General features: G+C 48.3%; 1 protein-coding gene across 1 annotated transcript; it reads left to right on the top strand.

Moving 5' to 3' along the window:
- The first annotated feature begins 1,105 nt into the window (after positions 1 to 1,105).
- Positions 1,106 to 23,516, top strand: LOC147109965 (urokinase plasminogen activator surface receptor-like). Its single transcript, XM_086003957.1, has 9 exons — positions 1,106 to 1,239; positions 2,936 to 3,055; positions 3,350 to 3,487; positions 3,844 to 3,987; positions 7,791 to 7,931; positions 8,021 to 8,125; positions 11,153 to 11,290; positions 20,690 to 20,824; positions 23,149 to 23,516. The coding sequence occupies exons 1-9, from the start codon at positions 1,131 to 1,133 to the stop codon at positions 23,514 to 23,516; spliced, it is 1,398 nt and encodes a 465-aa protein (XP_085860083.1). The 5' UTR covers positions 1,106 to 1,130.
- The last annotated feature ends 764 nt before the right edge of the window (positions 23,517 to 24,280 follow it).

Below are 24,280 nucleotides of genomic sequence, written 5' to 3'. Positions count from 1 at the left end.
AGTCCTCTACATATAAAGGCCAGCATCCCATTAGCCTTTTTGACTATTTTCTGTACCTGTTCCTGACATTGGACTCGTTGGACCTCCATTGTTTTTAACCTTTCACCATTTAGAAAGTACCCTGTTCTATCCTTTTTAGGTCCAAAGTGGATGACCTCACATTTGCTTACATTGAAACCCATTTTGCACATTCACTCACTCTGCCGATATCCCTTTGTTGTAACTATCAAAAGGGAATTGGATGAATACGTGAAGAGGATAATTTTGCAGGGCTCTGGGGAAAGAGCAGGGGGGAGTGGGACTAATTGGAGAGCTCTTTCAAAGAGCCGGCACAGGCACGATGGGCCGAATTGCCTCCTTCTGGGCTGGACCATTCTCTGATTCGATGAAGCCTGTGCTGAAATATTGGTGTTCTTATAAGAAGGTGGTTCAGCTTTGGTTGTCACTTCAGCTTTTTGAAACCCTGTGTGTTTCCTAAGCAATTGCAAAATCCGAAACGAGATTTAAATTTAACAACTTATTGGCAAACCAGCTGGAAATAATCAACAAGGGTGGATTCATTCTTCACAGAGGAGGAGCAAGAACAGCACTTGACAAGAAATGTGGATTTTGAAAGACACAAACATTCTTCCCGTTTGTCTCGAAACAGGTTGGACCACAAATCTCAAACAGGATAAAGGAAGTTCCCCCCCCCACCCCCGCAAGCTCCAAATCCAGAGACTCCTATTTCATTGTGTCCTTGCCAATCGGTGCTGAACTGCCCACCTCTTCATTCCATTCCAATGACAATTAATTTGTACCTCACTCACCCAGATCTTGGGCAGCAGGTGACATTTCCTTTGATTTTAAATGTAAGCGATGTTTTGTGAGCAATGGTCTGTCTGCACGTTTCCATCTCAAATATCCACCATCTCAAGGCAGGACTAGCAAGAGTGAGATGGCCGTGGACAATAGGCTGCCCAAGTTCTGGGTGAGTGAGGTGCCAATTAATTATCATCAGATTGGAATGAAGTGTATTGATGATTGACCTAGCCCACCTTGGCAAGGACACAAGGAAGGCGGAGACTCTCGATTTTGGTGGAGCTTTTTCCATATATACTGGGTGACTGATAGACACAGTCTGCAGAGCGATGAGGAGAAGAGGTTTGTGTCACTGGTCCCCGGGAGGAACTCCAAAGCTCAACGCAAAGATGAAGTTGTTCTCTGGCATTTTCATCATTTGCGCTCTGGTTACTGAAGGTGAGACGTTTTATTAAATTTGTTACTTGTTAATCTCTTTCAGGCTGATTGTTTCAATAGAACTGTTAGTTAGAGGGACCATATATATATATATATACAAATAGTATTCCATTCCCATATGGGACATGTGTTAATGCAACACTCATTATGCCACAGAAAAATGGGTGATTCTTAAAAACTCTTTCTTGGGATGTGGGCATCGCTGGCAAGGCCAGCATTTATTGCCCATCCCTAATTGCCCCTTGAGAAGGTGGTGGTGAGCCGCCTTCTTGAACCACTGCAGTCCGTGTGGTGAAGGTGCTCCCACAGTGCTGTTAGGGAGGGAGTTCCAGGATTTTGACCCAGCGACGATGAAGGAACGGCCGATATATATCTAAGTCAGGATGGTGTGTAACTTGGAGGGGAACTTGGAGGTGGTGGTGTTCCCATGCATCTGCTGCCCTTGTCCTTCTAGGTGGTAGAGGTTGTGGGTTTGGGAGTTGCTGCAGTGCATCTTGCAGATGGTGCACACTGCAGCTACAGTGCGTCGGTGGTGGAGGGAGTTAATGTTAAGGTGGTAGATGGGATGCCGAACAAGCGGGCTGCTTTGTCCTGGATGGTGTTGAGCTTCTTGAGTGTTGTTGGAGCTGCACTCATCCAGGCAAGTGGAGAGTATTCCATCACACTCCTGACTTGTGCTTTGTATGTGGTGGAAAGGCTTTGGGGGGTCAGGAGATGAGACAATCACCACAGAATACCCAGCCTCTAACCTGCTCTTGTAGCCATAGTATTTATGTGGCTGATCCAGTTAAGTTTTCGGTCAATGGTGACCCCGCCAAGGATGTTGATGGTTTCATAGGTGTCAGCTGTGATTAAGTGGGTAGCTCTCTCGCCTCTGAGCCAGAAGGTTGTGGGTTCAAAGTCTCACACCAGAGACTTAAGCACATGATCCAGGCTGACACTCCCAGTGCAGTACTGAGGGAGCGTGGCACTGTCGGAGGGGCAGTACTGAGGGAGTGCTGCACTGTCGGAGGGGCAGTACAGAGGGAGCGCTGCACTGTCGGAGGGTCAGTACTGAGGGAGTGCCGCACTGTCGGAGGGGCAGTACTGAGGGATCGCTGCACTGTCAGAGGGGCAGTACAGAGGGAGCGCTGCACTGTCGGAGGGGAAGTACTGAGGGATCGCTGCACTGTCAGAGGGGCAGTACTGAGGGATCGCTGCACTGTCGGAGGGGCAGTACTGAGGGAGCGCCGCACTGTCGGAGGGGCAGTATTGAGGGAGCGCCGCACTGTCGGAGGGGCAGTACTGAGGGAGTGCTGCACTGTCGGAGGGGCAGTACTGAGGGCGCGCTGCACTGTCGGAGATGCCGTCTTTCAGATGAGACGTTAAATCGAGGCCCCATCTGCTCTTTCCGTTGGATGTATAAGATCACATGGCACTATTTTGAAGAAGAGCAGGGGAGTCCTCCCCAGTGTCCCGGCCAATATTTATCACTTATTCGGTCATTTATCTCATTGATGTTTGAGGGACCTTGCTGGGCGTAAATTGGCTGCCCCATTTCTGACATTATAACACTTTTAACCTACTTCATAGTGTGTGAAATGCTTTAGGCTGTCCTGGGGACTGGCAAAGCGCCAGATTCCAAGACTTTTACATTCGGTCCGTTCATTGACGGCAACAATAACTGATGATTATTTCCTTGTTCTCTTTGTTGCAGCCTCAGCTCTGAAATGTTTCAGTTGTGTGGATCCAACAGGAAACTGTGGACAGAATGAAGCAGTCTGTGATCCGGCTCAGGACCTCAAATGCTCAACCACCTTAATCACACAGACAATCGGTGAGACTTCCTCCAAATAAGATTAATTTCTTCTAGGATTGCAAATATATAATAGCGGATAGATAGACAGATAGATAGATAGATAGATAGATGGATAGATAGATAGATAGAGAGATAGATATATAGATAGATAGATAGATAGATAGACACACGGACAGACAGACAGACAGATAGACAGACAGACAGATAGACAGATAGACAGACAGATGGAAAGAGCGACTGATAGGTAGATTGATGGTAGATAAAGTGGTTTGTATACCGAGTTGAAACTGACCAAATTCTGTCTGATTTCAGATGCAAAGAATCGCAGCCTGTTGATCAAAGGCTGCGGAATTTGCCCGGAACCCACTTCCATCAACTATGGTTTTGTGGCGCAGACTGTGGGATCCAGTTGCTGCAGTTCTGATCTGTGTAATGATCAGCATCATGAAGGTAAGGGCATGACCACAGCAAATGATTAGCACTCTCGGATGCATCACAGACTGGAAAAGGAACAAACTGCAGGGGGCGATGGTGAAAGAACCAGCACGGGCAAGATGGGCCGAATGGCCTCCTTCTGTGCTGTAAGATTCTATGTAAAGAAAGGCTTGTATTTCTGTAGTGTCTTTCACAACCACCGGACGTCTCAAAGCGCTTTACTGCCAATGAAGTACTTTTTGAAGTGTAGTCATTGTTGCAATGTAGCTATTGACTAACTGGTGACTTATTAACGACCTTCTTAAACTTGGGTTGCTTCATCTCCCAGTCAATGCTTGTGGGATCCTTCATATTTTGCCTTCCTATTACAGTGAAGGAGAACACCACGTTGAACGGGCTCGAGTGCTTTGGGTGTTATAACGATTCGGCTGAAACCTGTGCCAGCAGTACAAGAATCCTGAAGTGTGTAGGCAATCAGAATCGCTGCTACCACGATTCATTACCACAAATCTATGGTGAGTCCAAGCGCTGATATGTCACGCTAAGAGCTTGCAGTGTCTCCTTGATGTTCAGGGAGGTTTTGCTCCTTTGAAGAAATGGAGAGGTTTAGGGAGGGAATTCCAGAGCTCGGGGCCCAGGCAGCTGAAGGCGCGGCCGCCAATGGTGGAGCGATGGAAATCGGGGGATGCGCAAGAGGCCAGAATTGGAGGAGCGCCGAGATCTGTGAGAGTTGTAGGGGTTGGAGGAGGTCACAGAGATAGGGAAGGTTGTAGGGGGCTGGAGGAGGTTACAGAGATAGGGAGGGTTGTAGGGGGCTGGAGGAGGTTACAGAGATAGGGAGGGTTGTAGGGGCTGGAGGAGGTCACAGAGATAGGGAGGGTTGTAGGGGCTGGAGGAGGTCACAGAGATAGGGAGGGTTGTAGGGGCTGGAGGAGGTTACAGAGATAGGGAGGGCTGTAGGGGCTGGAGGAAGTTACAGAGATAGGGAGGGTTGTAGGGGCTGGAGGAGGTTACAGAGATAGGGAGGGCTGTAGGGGACTGGAGGAGGTCACAGAAATAGGGAGGGTTGTAGGGGCTGGAGGAGGTTACAGAGATAGGGAGGGTTGTAGGGGGCTGGAGGAGGTTACAGAGATAGGGAGGGTTGTAGGGGCTGGAGGAAGTTACAGAGATAGGGAGGGTTGTAGGGGCTGGAGGAGGTTACAGAGATAGGGAGGGTTGTAGGGGCTGGAGGAGGTCACAGAGATAGGGAGGGTTGTAGGGGCTGGAGGAGGTTACAGAGATAGGGAGGGTTGTAGGGGCTGGATGAGGTTACAGAGATAGGGAGGGTTGTAGGGGCTGGAGGAGGTTACAGAGATAGGGAGGGTTGTAGGGGCTGGAGGAGGTTACAGAGATAGGGAGGGCTGTAGGGGCTGGAGGAGGTCACAGCGATAGGGAGGGTTGTAGGGGCTGGAGGAGGTTACAGAGATAGGGAGGGTTGTAGGGGCTGGAGGAGGTTACAGAGATAGGGAGGGTTGCAGGGGCTGGAGGAGGTTACAGAGATAGGGAGGGTTGTAGGGGCTGGAGGAGGTCACAGAGATAGGGAGGGTTGTAGGGGCTGGAGGAGGTCACAGAGATAGGGAGGGTTGTAGGGGCTGGAGAAGGTTACAGAGATAGGGAGGGTTGCAGGGGCTGGAGGAGGTTACAGAGATAGGGAGGGCTGTAGGGGCTGGAGGAGGTTACAGAGATAGGGAGGGCTGTAGGGGACTGGAGGAGGTCACAGAAATAGGGAGGGTTGTAGGGGCTGGAGGAGGTTACAGAGATAGGGAGGGTTGTAGGGGGCTGGAGGAGGTTACAGAGATAGGGAGGGTTGTAGGGGCTGGAGGAAGTTACAGAGATAGGGAGGGTTGTAGGGGCTGGAGGAGGTTACAGAGATAGGGAGGGTTGTAGGGGCTGGAGGAGGTCACAGAGATAGGGAGGGTTGTAGGGGCTGGAGGAGGTTACAGAGATAGGGAGGGTTGTAGGGGCTGGATGAGGTTACAGAGATAGGGAGGGTTGTAGGGGCTGGAGGAGGTTACAGAGATAGGGAGGGTTGTAGGGGCTGGATGAGGTTACAGAGATAGGGAGGGTTGTAGGGGCTGGAGGAGGTCACAGCGATAGGGAGGGTTGTAGGGGCTGGAGGAGGTTACAGAGATAGGGAGGGTTGTAGGGGCTGGAGGAGGTTACAGAGATAGGGAGGGTTGCAGGGGCTGGAGGAGGTTACAGAGATAGGGAGGGTTGTAGGGGCTGGAGGAGGTCACAGAGATAGGGAGGGTTGTAGGGGCTGGAGGAGGTCACAGAGATAGGGAGGGTTGTAGGGGCTGGAGAAGGTTACAGAGATAGGGAGGGTTGCAGGGGCTGGAGGAGGTTACAGAGATAGGGAGGGCTGTAGGGGCTGGAGGAGGTTACAGAGATAGGGAGGGTTGTAGGGGCTGGAGAAGGTTACAGAGATAGGGAGGGTTGCAGGGGCTGGAGGAGGTTACAGAGATAGGGAGGGTTGTAGGGGCTGGAGGAGGTCACAGAGATAGGGAGGGTTGCAGGGGCTGGAGGAGGTCGCAGAGATAGGGAGGGTTGTAGGGGCTGGAGGAGGTCACAGAGATAGGGAGGGGCGAGGCCACACACTCATATATATATATATCCCACATCCTTTCCCATCCCCAGGTTGGGCATTGATAAGTGCAAGAGGGAGAAAGGAATTGGAGGATCTGCTGATAGGCTTAGATGAAATAAGAATCATAGAGAATTACAGCACAGAAGGAGGCCATTCGGCCCATCGTGTCCGTGCCAGCCCAATGAGCGATCCAGCCTAATCCCACTTTCCAGCTCTCGGTCCATGGCCCTGTAGGTTACGGCACTTCAAGCGCATATCCAATAACTTTTTAAATGTGATGAGGGTTTCTGCCTCTCCCACCCTTTCAGGCAGTGAGTTCCAGACCCCCACCACCCTCTGGGTGAAAAAAGTTCTCCTCAACTCCCCTCTAAACCTTTGACTAATTAGTTTAAATCTCTGCCCCCTGGTTATTGACCTCTCTGCTAAGGATAATAGGTCCTTCCTATCCACTCTATCCAGGCCCCTCATTATTTTATACACCTCAATTAAATCTCCCCTCAGCCTCCTCTGTTTCAAAGAAAACAACCCCAGCCTCTCCAATCTTTCCTCATAGCTAAAATTCCCCAGTCCTGGCAACATCCTTGTAAATCTCCTCTGTACCCTCTCCAGTGCGATCACATCCTTCCTGTAATGTGGTGACCAGAACTGTACACAGTCCTCTAGCTGAGGCCTAACTAGTGTTTTATACAGTTCTAGCATAACCTCCCTGCTCTTATATTCTATGCTGTGGTTTATAAAGGCAAGTATCCCGTACCCCTTCTTAAGCACCTTATCTACCTGTCCTGCTAACTTCAGGGATCTGCGTACCTGCACTCCAAGGTCCCTCTGATCTTCTACACTTTTCAGTAACCTGCCATTTATTGTGTATTCCCTTGCCTTGTTAGCCCTCCCCAAATGCATTACCTCACACTTCTGCAGATTGAATTCCATTCGCCACTTCTCTGCCCACCTGACCAGTCCATTGATATCTTCCTGCAGTCCACAGCTTTCTCCTCACTGTCAACCACACGGCCAATTTTTGTATCATCTGCAAACTTCCTAATCATGCCCCCTATATTGAAGGCTAAAGGGACCCAGTACTGAGCCCTGCGGAACCCCACTGGAAACAGTTTTCCAGCCACAAAAACACCTGTCGGCCATTGCCCTTTGCTTCCTGCCACTGAGCCAATTTTGGATCCAACTTGCCACTTTCCCTTGGATCCCATGGGCTTTTACTTCTCTGACCAGTCTGCCATGTGGGACCTTGTCAAAGGCTTTGCTAAAATCCATGTAGACTCCACCAAATACGCAACCCTCATCGACCCTCCTTGTTACCTCCTCAACAAATTCCATCAAGTTAGTCAGGCACGACCTTCCCTTAACAATCCATGCTAAGATGGGAGGAGGCTCATGTGAAGCATAAGTACCGGTTTAGACCTGTTGGGCCGAGCGGCCCGTTTCTGTGCTGTAAATTCTGTGTAAATCGGGGAGCAGCAGTGAGGGGGAATCTCGTCGGGTAACTGTAAACCTCACCTGAAGACCAGTCCCAACCTTTAGACCCTTTTTGTTTGTTCAATAAGTAGAAGTTTCAATTTTGTGCTTGGATGCTGGCAGCAGAGTTGTGGGGTGATTTAAGGGACAGGCGATTCTCTATTACACACTATTACACAGCAGACATGCTAGGAATGACCCACATCTTTCTGTTCCCTGCAGCTGGGACATACATTGTCCAGAAAGGCTGTGTATCCGAGAATATTTGCCGAAATACCGAATCGACATTTTTAGGAGTACAACTCACTTCTGACACCCTCTGTTGCAAGGATAACCTGTGCAACAAAGAGACGATCCTTCCAGGTACCAACCGCGGGCACGGGTTACAAGGGGTACTAAGTTCTACTGTGCTCGGGTGTTGAGTTTAACATTCTATTTTCGTTCCACTCAAGGACTGCAATGCCAATCATGTGTCAGTGTGGCAGGAAAGTGCAAACCCCTGACAATACATTGCACCTCTTCAAGCTGCAGGTCACTCCACATCAAAGAAGTCAATGGTAAGTAATCCACGGCAACCCGTGGTTAAAACATGTCGAGTTTCTTGTAAAATCTATACCGTTACTACGTTAGGTTAAGCGTTAGATGCTACACAATACACATCGATAGATACAAGGCTCCTGACTCCCCAACGCCTTTCCACCATCTACAAGGCACAAGTCAGGAGTGTGATGGAATACTCTCCACTTGCCTGGATGAGTGCAGCTCCAACAATACTCAAGAAGCTCGGCACCATCCAGGACAAAGCAGCCCACTTGATCGGCACCCCATCCACCACCTTAAACATTCACTCCCTCCACCACTAACGCACCATGGCTGCAGTGTGTACCATCTACAAGATGCACTGCAGCAACTCGCCAAGGCCTCTTCGACAGCACCTCGCAAACCCGCGACCTCTTCCACCTAGAAGGACAAGGGCAGCAGGCGAATGGGAACACCACCACCTCCAAGTTCCCCTCCAAATCACACACCACCCTGACTTGGAAATATATCGGTCGTTCCTTCATCGCCACTGGGTCAAAATCCTGGAACTCCCTCCCTAACATCGCTGTGGGAGCACCTTCACCACACGGACTGCAGCGGTTCAAGAAGGCGACTCACCACCACCTTCTCAAGGGCAATTAGGGATGGGCAATAAATGTTGGCCTTGCCAGCGACGCCCACATCCCATAAAATAATACATTTTTAAAAAGGCGTTTGATAAAGTACCAACAACAATAAATTGTATTTATACAGCGCCTTTAACGTAGTAAAACATCCCAAGGTGCTTCACAGGAGCGATTATCAAACAAAATTTGACACCGAGCCACATAAGGAGAGATTAGGACAGGTGACCAAAAGCTTGGTCAAAGAGGCCGGTTTTAAGGAGCATCTTAAAGGAGGAGAGAGAGGCGGAGAGGTTTAGGGAGGGAATTCCAGAGCTCGGGGCCCAGGCGGCTGAAGGCACGGCCGCCAATGGTGAAGTGATGGAAATCGGGGGATGCGCAAGAGGCCAGAATTGGAGGAGCGCAGAGATCTCGGAGGGTTGTGGGGCTGGAGGAGGTTACAGAGATGGGGAGGGAGGCGAGGAGGCCATGGAGTGATTTGAAACCAAGGATGAGAAATTTGGAATTACCATATAATAGACTGGGTAGCAAAGTTGAGCCGGCACGGGTATGAGGGGCTGAATGGCCTCCTTCTGTGCTGAAAATTCCACGTAAGTCATGAAGGACATCAACATGGGTGAGATACTCGAGGGCGTCCCTCAACTCTAGGGCCAGAACGTTGCATGAACTTAACTGCCTTCAGGAGAATGGGGCAGCAACCTGTCTGTAAGGTCATAGGGACATAAGAACATAAGAATTAGGAGCAGGAGTCGGCCATACGGCCCCTTGAGACTGCTCCACCATTCAATAAGATCATGGCTGATCTTCGACCTCAACTCCACTTTCCCGCCGGATCTCCATATCCCTTGATTCCCTTAGTGTCCAAAAATCTATCGATCTCTGTCTTGAATTTACTCAAAGACTCAGCATCCACAGCCATCTGGGGTAGAGAATTCCAAAGATTCACCACCCTCCAAGTGAAGAATTTCTCCACATCTCAGTCTGAAATGGCTGACCCCTTATCCTGAGGCTGGATTTTGTGAATGGAGGCTGCTTGTTGTGTCAATGTCCCGCCTCCATCCTCGCCTGACCAACCAGAGGGTTTTTCCCCTGCGGCTCAGCAGGCCAATTAGGGAGGAAGTCACTGACAGAGCACGTCAACGTCAGACATGCAATCTGTCAAGACTTCTTAAAGAAGAAATGTCAGTGTTTGACAGCTCTGTGAAAGCTGTCAAACACTAACATTCTCTTTAGTTTGATGAGACTTTGTGTTGAGGACTCATCAAACCTTTCAAATTTGTAAATTTCACAAGGCACTTGGAACGGAGGTTCCAACAGCCATTCTGTGAAATTGACAAGCAGGATGTCGGCTCTCCCGATCCACCGCGGCTAAAAGCCGTATGAAGAAAACAAGGTAAGTGAACATTAAAAAAAACTTATTGCTCACCTTTTGTTATAAATCTCATCATCATAAAGAAACTACGCATGAAATAACACTGGATGGCCAGCTGGTGGCGCCGTCCAAGGAGTATAAATACTCGGGCGTGGGCCCAGCTTCCCAGGGACATTTTGTAAGACAGGAACTAATGAAGTACAACTGGACCTCCATGTTCTGAAACAAGTTGATTAATACCTTGCTTTATACTCAAACCAAGTGCGTAGTGAGTTTTATTACGTCACCTTGCATACTTACCACTCTACACTTGCACCCAACACTCACCTCTACACCTTACATCCAGGTGCCTCCGACCGCCGCAGACCTACTCCACGTCTCCTCCAACCCGGCGGGGTTCTCCAAGGTCAGGAAGCATTCACCTGTGAAGGTAAAATGGCACTAATCCTTTTTTCTGCCCGTTGACTATCTGTTAACAGGCAGTTAAAAGGATTAAATGCCTTTCCCGCCTCCAGGAGACGGGGCCCAAAGCTGCACATCCTCCCGCCCCCTGGCAAGTGGGCATGGAGGCGGGATGGGGGCGGGTTTGCCATCCGCCCCAACTTTCCCCGAGTTTACCGGCTGTCCCGCCTCCATGCCCGCCTCCTCGGGGCTTGGGAAATCCAGCCCTATGTCTAGACTCTCCAGCCAAGGGAAACAACATCTCTGAGCCTCTTCACCTTTTCAATTCCTCTCAGAATCTTGTATGTATCAATGAGATCACCTCTCATTCTTCTAAACTCCAGAGAGTATAGGCCCATTCTACATAATCTCTTTGCATAGGACAACCCTCCAACCCTCTCATCCCAGGAATCAATCTAGTGAACCTTCGTTGTACCATCTCTAAGGCAAGTATGTCCTTCCTCAGATAAGGAGAACAAAACTGTGCACAGTGCTCCAGGTGTGGTCGCACCAAAGCCCTGTACAATTGTAGCAAGACTTCCTTCTGTGGTTCTCACAGTCTGCGTCAGAACTTTAACTGAATAAAGTCCCTGGTTCTATTTTTTCAGGTGCAACATCCAAAGATTTCATCATCAACGGATGCGGGAACTGTACTGCAACTCTGTCCTTCAGTAGCGGTGCATTGACACTGAACACAGCTGATAGGTGCTGCCAATCTGACTCCTGCAACAACCAAACCATCACAGGTAGGGTACAAACACACTCACGGCAAGGTTGCGAGTTATGTGCATTGCAATGTATTATAAAGTATTTACAGCACAGAAACAGGCCATTCGGCCCAACTGGTCCATGCCGGTGTTTATGCTGCACACGAGCCTAGTGGTAATGTCACTGGGCTAGTAATCCAGAGGTCTGGACTAATGATCCAGAGACGTGAGTTCAAATCCCACCACGGTAGCTGGGGAATTTAAATTCAGTTAATTAAATAAATCTGGAATGACCACGAAACTATCGGATTGACGTTCAGTAAAGACCTTTAGGGAAAGAAATCTGGCCTATATGTGACTCCAGACCCACAGCAATGTGGTTGACTCTTAACTGCCCTCTGAAATGGCCCAGCGAGCCACTCAGTTGTAACAAACAGTTACGAAACACAATAATAAGAATGAAACCAGACAGACTACCCAGCACCGACCTCGGCACCGGCAATGGCGTGCCCAGTCGACCCTGCAAAGTCCTCCTCACCAACATCTGGGGACTTGTGCCAAAATTGGGAGAACTGTCCCACAGACTAGTCAAGCAACATAGTCTGACATAGTCATCCTCACAGAATCATATCTTTCAGCCAATGTCCCAAACTCCTCCAACACCATCCCTGGGTAGGTCCTGTCCCACCAGGCGTGGCGGCACAATGGGAAGGAGTGGACCTGGGAGTCCTCAACATTGACTCCGGACCCCATGAAGTCTCATGGCTTCAGGGCAAGCATGGGCAAGGAAACCTCCTGCAGATTGCCACCTACCCCCCTCCCTCAGCTGATAAATCAGTACTCCTCCATGTTGAAAGATATGAGCAGGAGTAGGCCATTCGGCCCTTCGAGCCTGCTCCGCCATTCAATTAGATCATGGCTGATCATCCAAACTCAGTACCCTGTCCCTGCCTTCTCCCCATATCCCTTGATCCCTTTAGCCTTAAGAAATATATCCAACTCCTTCTTGAATATATTTAATGAATTGGCCTCAACTGCCTTCTGTGGTAGAGAATTCCACAGGTTCACCACTCTCTGGGTGAAGAAATTCCTCCTCATCTCTGTCCTAAATGGCTTACCCCTTATCTTTAGACTGTGACCCCTGGTTCTGGATTCCCCCGCCATCGGGAACATCCTTCCTGCATCTAGTCTGTCTAGTCCTGTTAATATTTATAAGTTTCAATGAGATCCCCTCTCATTCTTCTAAACTCCAGTGAGTATAAGCCCAATCGACCCAACCTCTACTCATACGTCATTCCTGCCATCCCAGGTATCAGTCTGAACACAACTTGGAAGAAGCACTGAGAGTAGCAAGGGCACAGAATGTACTCTGGGTGGGGGACTTCAATGTGATTCGTGTACAAGGACACCAGGTCCCTCCAAACACCCACATTTCCCAATCTCTCACCATTTGTAAAATACACCAAGTGTGGTCTAACCAATGTCTCACCCCATCTATTCCTTTCTCCCTCATGTGCTTATCCAGCTTCCCCTTAAATGTATCTGTGCTATTCACCTCAACCACTCCCTGTGGTAGCGAGTTCCACATTCTCACCACTCGCTGGGGAAAGATGTTTCTCTGAATTCCCTATTGGATTTATTAGTGACTATCTTATATTTATGGCCCCTAGTTCTGGTCCCACCCACAAGTGGAAACATCTTCTCTACATCTACCCCATTGAAACCTTTCATAATCTTAAAGATCTCTATCAGGTCATCCCTCAGCCTTCTCTTTTCTAGACAAAAGAGCCCCAGTCTGTTCAGTCTTTCCTGATAGGTATAACCTCTCAGTTCTGGAATCATTCTTGTAAATCTTTGTGGCACCTCCTCCAGTGCCTCTATATCCTTTTTATAATTTGGAGACTAAAACAGTGCACAGTGCTCTAAGTGTGGTCCAACCAAGGTATATGGAGACCAGAACTGCGCGCAGTGCTCCAAGTGTTGTCCAACCAAGGTATATGGAGACCAGAACTGTGCGCAGTGCTCCAAGTGTGGTCTAACCAAGGTATATGGAGACCAGAACAGTGCGCAGTGCTCCAAGTGTGGTCTAACCAAGGTATATGGAGACCAGAACTGTGCGCAGTGCTCCAAGTGTGGTCCAACCAAGGTATATGGAGACCAGAACTGTGCGCAGTGCTCCAAGTGTGGTCCAACCAAGGTATATGGAGACCAGAATTGTGCGCAGTGCTCCAAGTGTTGTCCAACCAATGTACATGGAGACCAGAACTACGCGCAGTGCTCCAAGTGTTGTCCAACCAATGTACATGGAGACCAGAACTGTGCGCAGTGCTCCAAGTGTGGTCTAACCAAGGTATATGGAGACCAGAACTGTGCGCAGTGCTCCAAGTGTGGTGTAACCAAGGTATATGGAGACCAGCACTGTACACAGTGCTCCAAGTGTGGTCTAACCAAGGTATATGGAGACCAGAACTGTGCGCAGTGCTCCAAGTGTGGTCTAACCAAGGTATATGGAGACCAGAACTGTGCGCAGTGCTCCAAGTGTGGTGTAACCAAAGTATATGGAGACCAGAACTGTGTGCAGTGCTCCAAGTGTTGTCCAACCAATGTACATGGAGACCAGAACTGTGCGCAGTGCTCCAAGTGTGGACTAACCAAGGTATATGGACACCAGAACTGTACACAGTTTTCCCAAGTGTGGTCCAACCAAGGTATATGGAGACCAGAACTGTGCGCAGTGCTCCAAGTGTGGTCTAACCAAGGTATATGGAGACCAGAACTGTGCGCAGTGCTCCAAGTGTGGTCTAACCAAGGTATATGGAGACCAGCACTGAGCGCAGTGCTCCAAGTGTTGTCCAACTGAGGTATATGGAGACCAGCACTGTGCACAGTGCTCCAAGTGTGGTCCAACCGAGGTATATGGAGACCAGCACTGAGCACAGTGCTCCAAGTGTGGTCCAACCAAGGTATATGGAGACCAGCGCTGAGCACAGTGCTCCAAGTGTGGTCCAACCAAGGTATATGGAGACCAGAACTGAGCACAGTGCTCGAGGTGTTGTCCAACCAATGTATATGGAGACCAGAACTGAGCACAGTGCTCGAGGTTTTGTCTAACCAAGGTATATGGAGACCAGCACTGTGCACACTGCTCCAGGTTTTGTCTAACCAAGGTATATGGAGACCAGCACTGTGCACACTGCTCCAGGTTTTGTCTAACCAAGGTATATGGAGACCAGCACTGTGCACACTGCTCCAGGTTTTGTCTAACCAAGGTATATGGAGACCAGCACTGTGCACAGTATACCAAGGTATATAGAGACCAGAACTGCTCACAGTGCTCCAGGTGTTGTCCAACCGAGGTATATGGAGACCTGAACTATGCGCAGTGCTCCAAGTGTGGTCTAACCAAGGTATATGGAGACCTGAACTGTGCACAGTGCTCCAGGTGTTGTCCAACCGAGGTATATGGAGGGCAGAACTGTGGCCTCCTTACTCTTCCTACCAAAATGTATCACCTCGCACTTCTCTATATTGGGACCCAGTTTAGGTGACGTTGCACCAGGCAGGGGCCGATGAAACTTGCCCTCAATGATCAGTGTACCGTTAAATGTTAACCACTCGGCTCCCAGAAAGAAACAACTCACTCCGCTTTCTCTAAACAAGACACAATGGATGAATATTAACAGTGATGGTTGTACAACATCAGCATGAGACCTCGTCCAACTGGAGTTTATAATATACCTCAACAACTTGCATTTATATAGCATCTTTACAAAAGAACATAAGAACTAAGAGCAGGAGTCGGCCATTTGGTCCCTCGAGCCTGCTCCATCATTCAATAGGGTCATGGAACGGGACCAACATCCTTGCGGGGAGGTTTGCTAGTACTGCTGGGGGTGGGGGTTTAAACTAACTCGGCAGGGGGATGGGATACGGAGTGGAGCTATAGTAGGGGGTGATGCACAGCCAAATATAGAGGAAAAAACAAGTCAGTCTGGAAGGCAGAGCAAATATGTAATGGCGCAAGGGAGTATGGCAAGGATGTATGGCCTTTATTTTAATGCAAGGAGTCTTGCGAGTAAGGCAGATGAATTGAAGGTGTTGATGAACACATGGGAGTATGATATTTTTGCTATCACAGAGACATGGTTGAGGGAAGGGCAGGACTGGCAGCTCAATATTCCGGGGTATAGAATCCTCAGGCAAGACAGAGGAGGGTGTAAAAGAGGAGGGGGTGTCGCAATATTAATCAAGGAATCAATTACTGCTGTAAGGAGGGATGATATCTTAGCAGGTTCCTCTAATGAGGCCATATAGTTCGAACTTAAAAACAAAAAGGGGGCAAGCACTTTGCTGGGAGTGTACTATAGGCCCCCAAACAGTCAGGGGGAGATAGAGGAACAGATATGTAGGCAAATCTCAGAGAAGTGTAGAAATAATAGAGTAATAATAGTAGGGGATTTCAACTTCCCCAATATTAACTGGGATAGTCAGAGTGTGAAAAGCTTAGAGGGTGCAGAATTCTTAAAGTGCATACAGGAGAGCTTTTTGAGCCAGCATGTAGAAAGTCCTACAAGAGAGGGGCGGTAGCAGGGCAAGTGGTAGAAGTGTCAGTAGGAGAGCATTTTGGTGACAGTGACCTTAATTCGGTGAGATTTAAGGTAGTCATGGAAAGGGACAAAGATGGACCGGAAATAAAAGTTCTAAATTGGGGGAAGGCCGATTTTAATATGATAAGGCAGGAACTGGCCAAAGTGGACTGAGATCAGCTACTTGTAGGAAAATCCACATCAGAGCAGTGGGAGTCTTTCAGAAAGGAAATAGAGAGAGTACAATGCCAACATGTTCCCGAAAGGTCAAGGGTGGGACCAACAAGCCCAGGGAACCCTGGAAGTCAAGGGATATACAAGAATGGATTAGGAAAAAAAGGGAGGCTTTTGGCAGATACAAAGGACTAAAAACAATGGAAGCCCTAGAGGAGTATAGAAAGTGCAGGGGGGTACTTAAAAAAGAAATTAGGAGAGCCAAGAGGGGGCATGAAAAAACACTGGCGGGAAAAATAAAGAAAAATCCCAAGGTGTTTTATAAGTATATCAAGGGCAAGAGGATAACCAGGGAAAGAGTAGGACCCATTAGGGACCAAAGTGGCAATCTGTGCGTAGAGCCGGAAGATGTAGGTGAGGTTTTAAATGAATATTTTGCATCTGTGTTCACTATGGAGAAGGGTGATGTAAGCATAGAAATCAGGGAGGGGTATTGTGATATACTTGAACAAATTAGCATTGAGAGAGAGGAGGTACTAGCGGTTTTAGTGGGCTTAAAAGTGGCTAAATCCCCAGGCCCAGACGAGATGTATCCCAGGCTGCTATGTGAGGCAAGGGAGGAGATTGCAGGGGCTCTGACACAAATTTTCAGAACCTCTCTGGCCACAGGGGAGGTGCCAGAGGACTGGAGGACAGCTAACATAGTACCATTATTCAAGAAGGGTAGTAGGGATAAACCAGGGAATTACAAGCCAGTGAGCCTAACATCAGTGGTAGGGAAATTATTGGAAAAAATTCTGAGGGACAGAATTAGTCTCCACTTGGAGAGGCAAGGATTAATCAAGGATAGTCAGCATGGCTTTGTCAGGGGGAGATCATGTCTAACCAATTTGATTGAAATTTTCGAGGGGGTGACTAGGTGTGTGGATGAGGGTAGTGCAGTTGATGTAGTCTACATGGACTTCAGTAAGGCTTTTGACAAAGTCCCACATGGGAGACTGGTCAAGAAGGCAAGAGCCCATGGGATCCAGGGCAATTTGGCACATTTGATCCAAAATTGGCTTAGTGGCAGGAGGCAGAGGCTGATGGTCGAAGGTTGTTTTTGTGACTGGAAGCCTGTGTCCAGTGGTGTACCACAGGGATCGGTGCTGGGTCCTTTGCTGTTTGTAGTGTACATTAATGATTTAGATATGAATGTAGGAGGTATGATCAGTAAGTCCGCAGATGACACGAAAATTGGTGGAGTGGTAAATAGCGAGGAGGGTAGCCTAAGGCTACAGGACGATATAGGCGGGTTGGTCAGATGGGCATAACAGTGGCAAATGGAATTTAACCCTGAAAAGTGTGAGGTGATGCATTTTGGGGGGACTAACAAGGCAAGGGAATACACAATGAATGGTAGGACCCTAGGAAGGACAGAGGATCAGAGGGACCTTGGTGTGCATGTACATAGATCCCTGAAGGCAGCAGGACCGGTAGATAAGGTGGTTAAAAAGGCATATGGGATACTTGCCTTCATTAGCCGAGGCATAGAATATAAGAGCAGGGAGGTTATGATGGAGCTGTACAAAACTCTAGTTAGGCCACAGTTGGAATACTGTGTGCAGTTCTGGTCGCCACACTATAGGAAGGATGTGATTGCATTGGAGAGGGTGCAGAGGAGATTCACCAGGATGTTACCTGGGCTGGAGCGTTTCAGCTATGAAGAGAGACTGGACAGGCTGGGATTGTTTTCCTTAGAGCAGAGAAGGCTGAGGGGAGACCTGATTGAGGTGTACAAAATTATGAGGGGCATAGATAGGGTAGATAGAAAGGAACTTTTCCCCTTAGTAGAGGGGTCAATAACCAGGGGGCATAGTTTCAAGGTAAGGGGCAGGAGATTTAGAGGGGATTTGAGGAAAAACTTTCTCACCCAGAGGGTGGTTGGAATCTGGAACTCACTGCCTGAAAGGGTGGTAGAGGCAGGAACCCTCACAACATTCAAGAAGCATTTAGATGAGTACTTGAAACGCCATAGCATACAAGGCTACGGACCAAGTGCTGGAAAATGCGATTAGAATAGACAGGGCTTGATGGCCGGCATGGTCACGATGGGCCGAAGGGCCTCTTTCTGTGCTGTATTATTCTATGACTCTATGACTCGATGACATGGCTGCTCTTCGACCTCAACTCCACTTTCCCGCCCGGTCTCCATATCCCTTGATTCCCCTAGAACCCAAAAATATATCGATCTCAGCCTTGAATATAATCAAAGACTCAGCATTCACAGTTCTCTGGGGTAGAGAATTCCAAAGATTCACAACCCTCTGAGCGAAGAAATTCCTCCTCATCTCAGTCTTAAATGGCTGACCCCTTATCCTAGGACTGTGCCCCCTAGGTCTAGACACTCCAGCCAGGGGAAACAACCTCTCAGCATCCACCCTGTCAATCCCCTTCAGAATCTTATGTTTCAATGAGATCACCTCTCATTCTTCTAAACTCCAGAGAGTAAAGGCCTATTCTACACAATCTCTCATCATAGGACTGCCCTCTCACCCCAGGAATCAATCTAGTGAACTTTCCTTGCACCGCCTTCAAGGCAAGTATATCCTTCCTTAGATAAGGAGACCAAAACTGTGCACAGTACTCCAGGTGTGGTCTCACCAAGGCCCTGTACAATTGTAGCAAGACTTCCGTACTCTTATACTCCAACCCCCTTGCAATAAAGGCCAACATGCCATTTGCCATCCTTATTGCTTGCTGTACCTGCATGCTATCTATCTGTGTTTCTTGCACGAGGACACCCAAATCTCTCTGAACACCAACATTTGAAAGTTTCTCACCATTTAAAAAATATTGTTTTTCTATTCTCCCTACCAAAGTGAATAACCTCACATTTCCCTACATAAAACTGAGATGAGGAGGAACTACTTCACTCAGAGGGTGGTAGGTCCATGGAATATGCTGCCCCAAAAAGCTGTAGAAGCTACATCATTACATAAATTTAAAACAGAAATAGACAGTTTCCTAGAAGTAAAGGGAATTAAGGGTTACGGGGAGCGGGCAGGAATTTGGACATGAGTCTAGGTTCGGATCGGTCATGGCCCTGTGGGTAGCGGAGCGGGCCCAGGGGCCGTGTAGCCTGATCCTGCTCCTATTTCGTGTGTCTAATTCGGTTAGATTCAGGAGATGGTTCTGTGATAGTGGATTGGCGGTTAGGATCAGATCAGCCATGATCTTATTGAATGGCGGAGCAGGCTCGAGGGGCCGATTGGCCTACTCCTGCTCCTATTTCTTATGTTCTTATGTTCTTATTATTCTCCATCTGCCACCTTACTGTCCACTCACTTAGTCTATATATATCCCATTGCAGGCACTTTGTGTTCTCCTCACAGCTTACTCTCCCACCTAGCTTTGTATCATCAGCAAACTTGGATACATTACACTCGGTCCCTACATCTAGGTCATTAATATACTGTAGATTGTAAATGGCTGAGGCCCCGACACTGATCCTTGCGACACCCCACTAGTTGCAGCCTGCCAACCTGAAAAAGATCCGTTTATCCCTACTCTCAGTTTTCTGTCCATTAACCAATCCTTTATCCATGCTACTATATTACCCCCAACCCCATGAGCCCTAATCTTGTGTAATAACCTTATCGAATGCCTTTTGGAAATCCAAATATACTACATCAACTGGTTCCCCTTTATCTACCCTGCAAGTTACATCCTCAAAAAAATCTAATAAATTTGTCAAACACGATTTCCTTTTCATAAAACCATGCTGACTCTGCCTAAAAATGTTATGATTTTTTAAGTGACTTGATACCGCTTCCTGAACAATGGATTCCAGCATTTTCCTGATGACTAACTGACCTGTAGTTCCCTGTATTTTCTCTCCCTCCTATCTTGAATAGCGGTGTTACATTTGTGACCTTCCAATCCGCTGCAACCGACTAGAATCTAGGGAATTTTGGAAGATCTAAACCAATGCATCCACTATCTCTTCAGCCACCTCTTTTAGAACCCAAGGATGTAGGCTGTCAGGTCCAGGGGATTGGTCGGCTGTTAGTCCCATTAGGACAGCTGACCAAAAGAGGCGGAGAGGTTTAGGGAGGAAATTCCAGAGCTTAGGGCCCAGGCAGCTGAAGGCACGGTCACCAATGGTGGAGTGAAGGAAATCAGGGCTGCGCAAGAGGCCAGAATTGTAGGAAAGCTGAGTGCTCGGAGGGTTGTAAGGCTGGAGGAGGTTACAGAGATCGGCCGGGGGCGAGGAGGCCATGGAGGGATTTGAACGCATACGAGCAATGACAGACAGATAAAGACCCTTGGGTCCATCCAGCCCGTCCCGCACAATGGTGATACCTTGTGCATCACAATATATACACTCTGCACCCCACCCGAAACCATGTGATCTCCCAGGAGAGGCGAGAAAACAGCTTAAAAAACCCAGGCCAATTAGGTTGAATAGTCAAGTCTTGGCGTGGTATGCTACGGGCACATTACACGCCCCGACTGATAATCAGTCCAATTTCAGGTGGTTGGGGGGTCGCGGGTGAGGCTATAACACGCTGTCAATGTGATACCGCCCGTTCTGCGATGCTGTCCAAGATGAATTTCTCTCCCGGAGCAGTCTGACGTGTGAGCGGCTGGCAGCGGGCGGAAGAATCTGACCTGTATCTTCTCCTTTGTTGGACAGAAGAAGCAAACTCCACTTTGAACGGCCTCAAGTGTTACGGGTGTGTAGCGACTTCAAACCAGACATGTGAAGATCCCAAGGAAACGGTGAAATGTGTCGGGGAGCAGAAGCGGTGTTTCCACGTCTCAGGCAGATGTAAGTCTTCGATTTTACTCCATCAATTATCTCCCAATGTAACCCCAATGTGCCCCAGCCTGTCACTCCTTTAAGGACAGGAGAGAAGGGGAGAGAACTGAGAGGTGACAACCTTTAACCTGAACAAAGGACATCGGTAACCTATAGGAGTTTTTCGAATGGTGAGTCGATTGAGAATGTATTGCTCGATGTTGATATGCAGTGCTTGACTTGTAATAACATTGTAAGGGTTAGAGTGACCGGACAAGATCAATATCTCTCCCTCACTCACACTCTCAGGACCAGTTTGGCGTCACTGAAAGTTGGTAAATCACCTGGTCCAGATGGAATACATCCTAGGTTACTGAAAGAAGCAAAGGTAGAAATAGCAGAGGCATTGGTCACAATCTTTCAATCCTCATTGGATACAGGAGTAGTGCTGGGGGACTGGAGGGTTGCTAATGTTATACCACTATTCTAGAAAGGGGAGAGGGATAAACCAGCAAACTACTGGCCAGTCAGCCTAACATCGGTGGTGGGGAAGTTACTGGACACCATTATCAGGAACATGGATTTGTTAAAGGCAAATCGTGTTTGATGAACTGGATTGAATTCTTTGATGAGGTAACAGAGAAGGTTGATCAAGGTAGTGCAGTAGATGCTGTATATATAGACTTTTGGAAGGCATTCGACAAAGTGCCACACAGAAGGCTTTTAAGCAGATGGAAGCTCGTGGAATTAAGGGGAAAATGGCGGAATGGATACGGAATTGTCTCAGGGACAGGAAGGAAAGGGTGGCGGTGGATGGTGTTTTATCAGACTGGGAGCTGGTTTGCAGTGGGGTTCCCCAAGGGTCAGTTTTGGGTCCATTACTCTTTGCAATTTTTATAAAGGATCTAGACTCGGGTATAGGCCTATATTCTCTAGAGTTTAGAAGAATGAGAGGTGATCTCATTGAAACATACAAAATTCTTACAGGGCTTGGCAGGGTAGATGCTGAGAGGATGTTTCCCCTGGCTGGAGAGTCTAGAACCAGGGGTCACAGTCTTAGGGTAAGGGGTCGGCCATTCAGGACTGAGATGAGGAGAAATTTCTTCACTCAGAGGGGGGTGAATCTTTGGAATTCTCTACCCCAGAGGGCTGTGGAGGCTCAGTCGTTGAGTATATTCAAGACAGAGATCGATAGATTTTTGGATATTAAGGGAATCAAGGGATATGGGGATAGTGCGGGAAGGTGGAGATGAGGTAGAAGATCAGCCACGATCTTATTAAATGGCGGAGCAGGCTCGAGGGGCCAAATGGTGGTTTGCAGTGGAGTTCCCCACGGGTCAGTTTTGGGTCCATTACTCTTTTTAATTTTTATAAACGACCTAGACTCGGGTGTAGGGAACAGCATTGTAAATATTGCAGATTCTACAAAACTTGGCAAAGTATTAGATAATGATGAGGATAGTTATTGGCTCCAGGATGGAATAGACAAGATGGTGAAATGGGCAGAAGTAGGGCAGATGGAGTTCGATACGGAGAAGTGTCCAGTGATACACTTGGGGAGGACTAATATGGAAAGACGGAATACTATAAAAGGCACGGATTTGGAAAGTGTCGATGAGCAGAGAGAACATTGTGTCCATACACACAAATCCTTAAAGGTGGCAGGGCAAGTTGATAAGGTGGTTAAAAAGGCATATGGGTTACCTGGGTTTATAAATAGAGGAATCGAATATAAAAGCACAGAGGTCACACTAGAACTTTATAAATCACTGGTACAGCTGGAGTGTTGTGGACAATTCTGGGCCCCACACTTCAGGAAAGGTGGACAGACCTCAGAAAGGGGACAGAGGAGGATTACTAGGATGTTACCAGGGATGAGGAACTTCAGTTATGAGGAGAGGTTGGAAACGTTGGGACTGTTCTCCTCGGAACAGAGAAGGTGAAGAGGCGACCTAATAGGGGTTTTCAAGATGATGAGAGGTTGGGATAGAGGAGGTGGAGAAAGACTATTCCCTCTGGTGAGTGGGTCAATAACCAGAGATCATAGATTCAAAATCACATGCAAAGATCTAGAGGGGAGATGAGGAGAGCTTTCTTCACTCGGAGAGTTGTGGGGACCTGTAACGCTCTCCCTGAAAAGGTGGTGGGAGCTGATTCCATCAATAATTTGAAACGGGAGTCGGACGGGTACTTGAGGATGAGGAGCTGACAGGGTCCCGGGGCAAAGAGCGGGGGTGTGGGACCGACCACGACTGGTCTTTGAAAGAGCCAGCGTGGGCACCAACGGGCCGAATGGCCTCCTTCTGTGCTGTAAGTTTTTTCTGATTCTCTGGTTCTAATGTACCTTTTTTCAGCTAATTCAGGGCAGAACATCACCATGAAAGGCTGTGCTTCTGAAAGCATCTGCAAAAACCTGGACCTCTTTAAAGCGTACAACATCGACCAAAAGCAAGAGCTCGTCTGCTGCAAAGGGAGCGGGTGCAACCGTGGGCGAGGGAGGACGGAGGGCAGCACGGCGCAGACTACGACAGTTGCTAACAATTCGACAGCCGCTGTCACTGCGACAGTCGCTAACAATTCGACAGCCGCCTTCGCTACTACAGTCGCTGACAATTCAACAGCTGCTGTCACTGTAGCAAGAACCAGCGACAGCCCAGCTGTTCAACAAGGTCTAACCCTCCTTACACTGTCATTATTTGCTCTGATACCATGTCTGTTTTAACCAGGGCTCTGGGGGAATAAAATAACCTACACCTAATCCTTGGGCCTCCTTGTGTCTATTGAGTGCAATCCCTTGATGAGATACAAGAACAACAACGACACCTTGCATTTATATAGCGCCTTTAACATAGTAAAACTTCCCAAGGGGCTTCACAGGAGTATTATGAGACGAAAGATTTGACACCGAGCCACATAAGGAGAAATTAGGGCAGGTGACCAAAAGCTTGGTCAAAGAGGTAGGTTTTAAGGAACATCTTAAAGGAGGAAAGAGAGGTAGCGAGGTGGAGAGTTTTAGGCAGGGAACTCCAGAGCTCAGGGCCCAGGCAACAGAAGGCACAGCCACCAATGATTGAGCGATTATAATCAGGGATGCTCAAGAGGGCAGAATTAGAGGAGCGCAGATATCTCGAAGCGGGGTTGTGGGGCTGAAGGAGTTTACAGAGTTATGGAGGGGCGAGGCCATGGAGGGATTTGAAAGCAAGGATGAGAATTTTGAAATCGAGGCGCTGCTTAACCGGGAGCCAATGTAGATCAGCGAGCACAGGAGTGATGGGTGAACGGGACTGGGTGCGAGTTAGGACACGGGCAGCCGAGATTTGGATGAGCTCAAGTTTACATAGGGTAGAACGTAGGAGGCCAGCCAGGGGTGCGTTGGAATAGTCAAGTCTAGAGGTAACAAAGGCATGGATGAGGGTTTCAGCAGCGGAAGAGCTGAGGCACAGGCGGAGACGGGCGATGTTACTGAGGTGGAAATAGGCGGTCTTA

This window comes from Somniosus microcephalus, chromosome 12, assembly GCF_052327205.1.
Source record: "Somniosus microcephalus isolate GS21.2 chromosome 12, FLI_Smic_1.0, whole genome shotgun sequence".
Classification (NCBI taxonomy): domain Eukaryota; kingdom Metazoa; phylum Chordata; class Chondrichthyes; order Squaliformes; family Somniosidae; genus Somniosus; species Somniosus microcephalus.
Note: the sequence above shows the minus strand (reverse complement) of the source record. Positions and strands in the feature narration are given on the sequence as shown.

Coding starts and splice junctions, on each gene's coding strand:
- LOC147109965 (XM_086003957.1), top strand. CDS start 1,131: ATGAGGAGAAGAGGTTTGTGTCACTGGTCCCCGGGAGGAACTCCAAAG. Junction 3,988..7,790: donor TTCATTACCACAAATCTATG/GTGAGTCCAAGC, acceptor TGTTCCCTGCAG/CTGGGACATACATTGTCCAG. Junction 7,932..8,020: donor CAAAGAGACGATCCTTCCAG/GTACCAACCGCG, acceptor GTTCCACTCAAG/GACTGCAATGCCAATCATGT.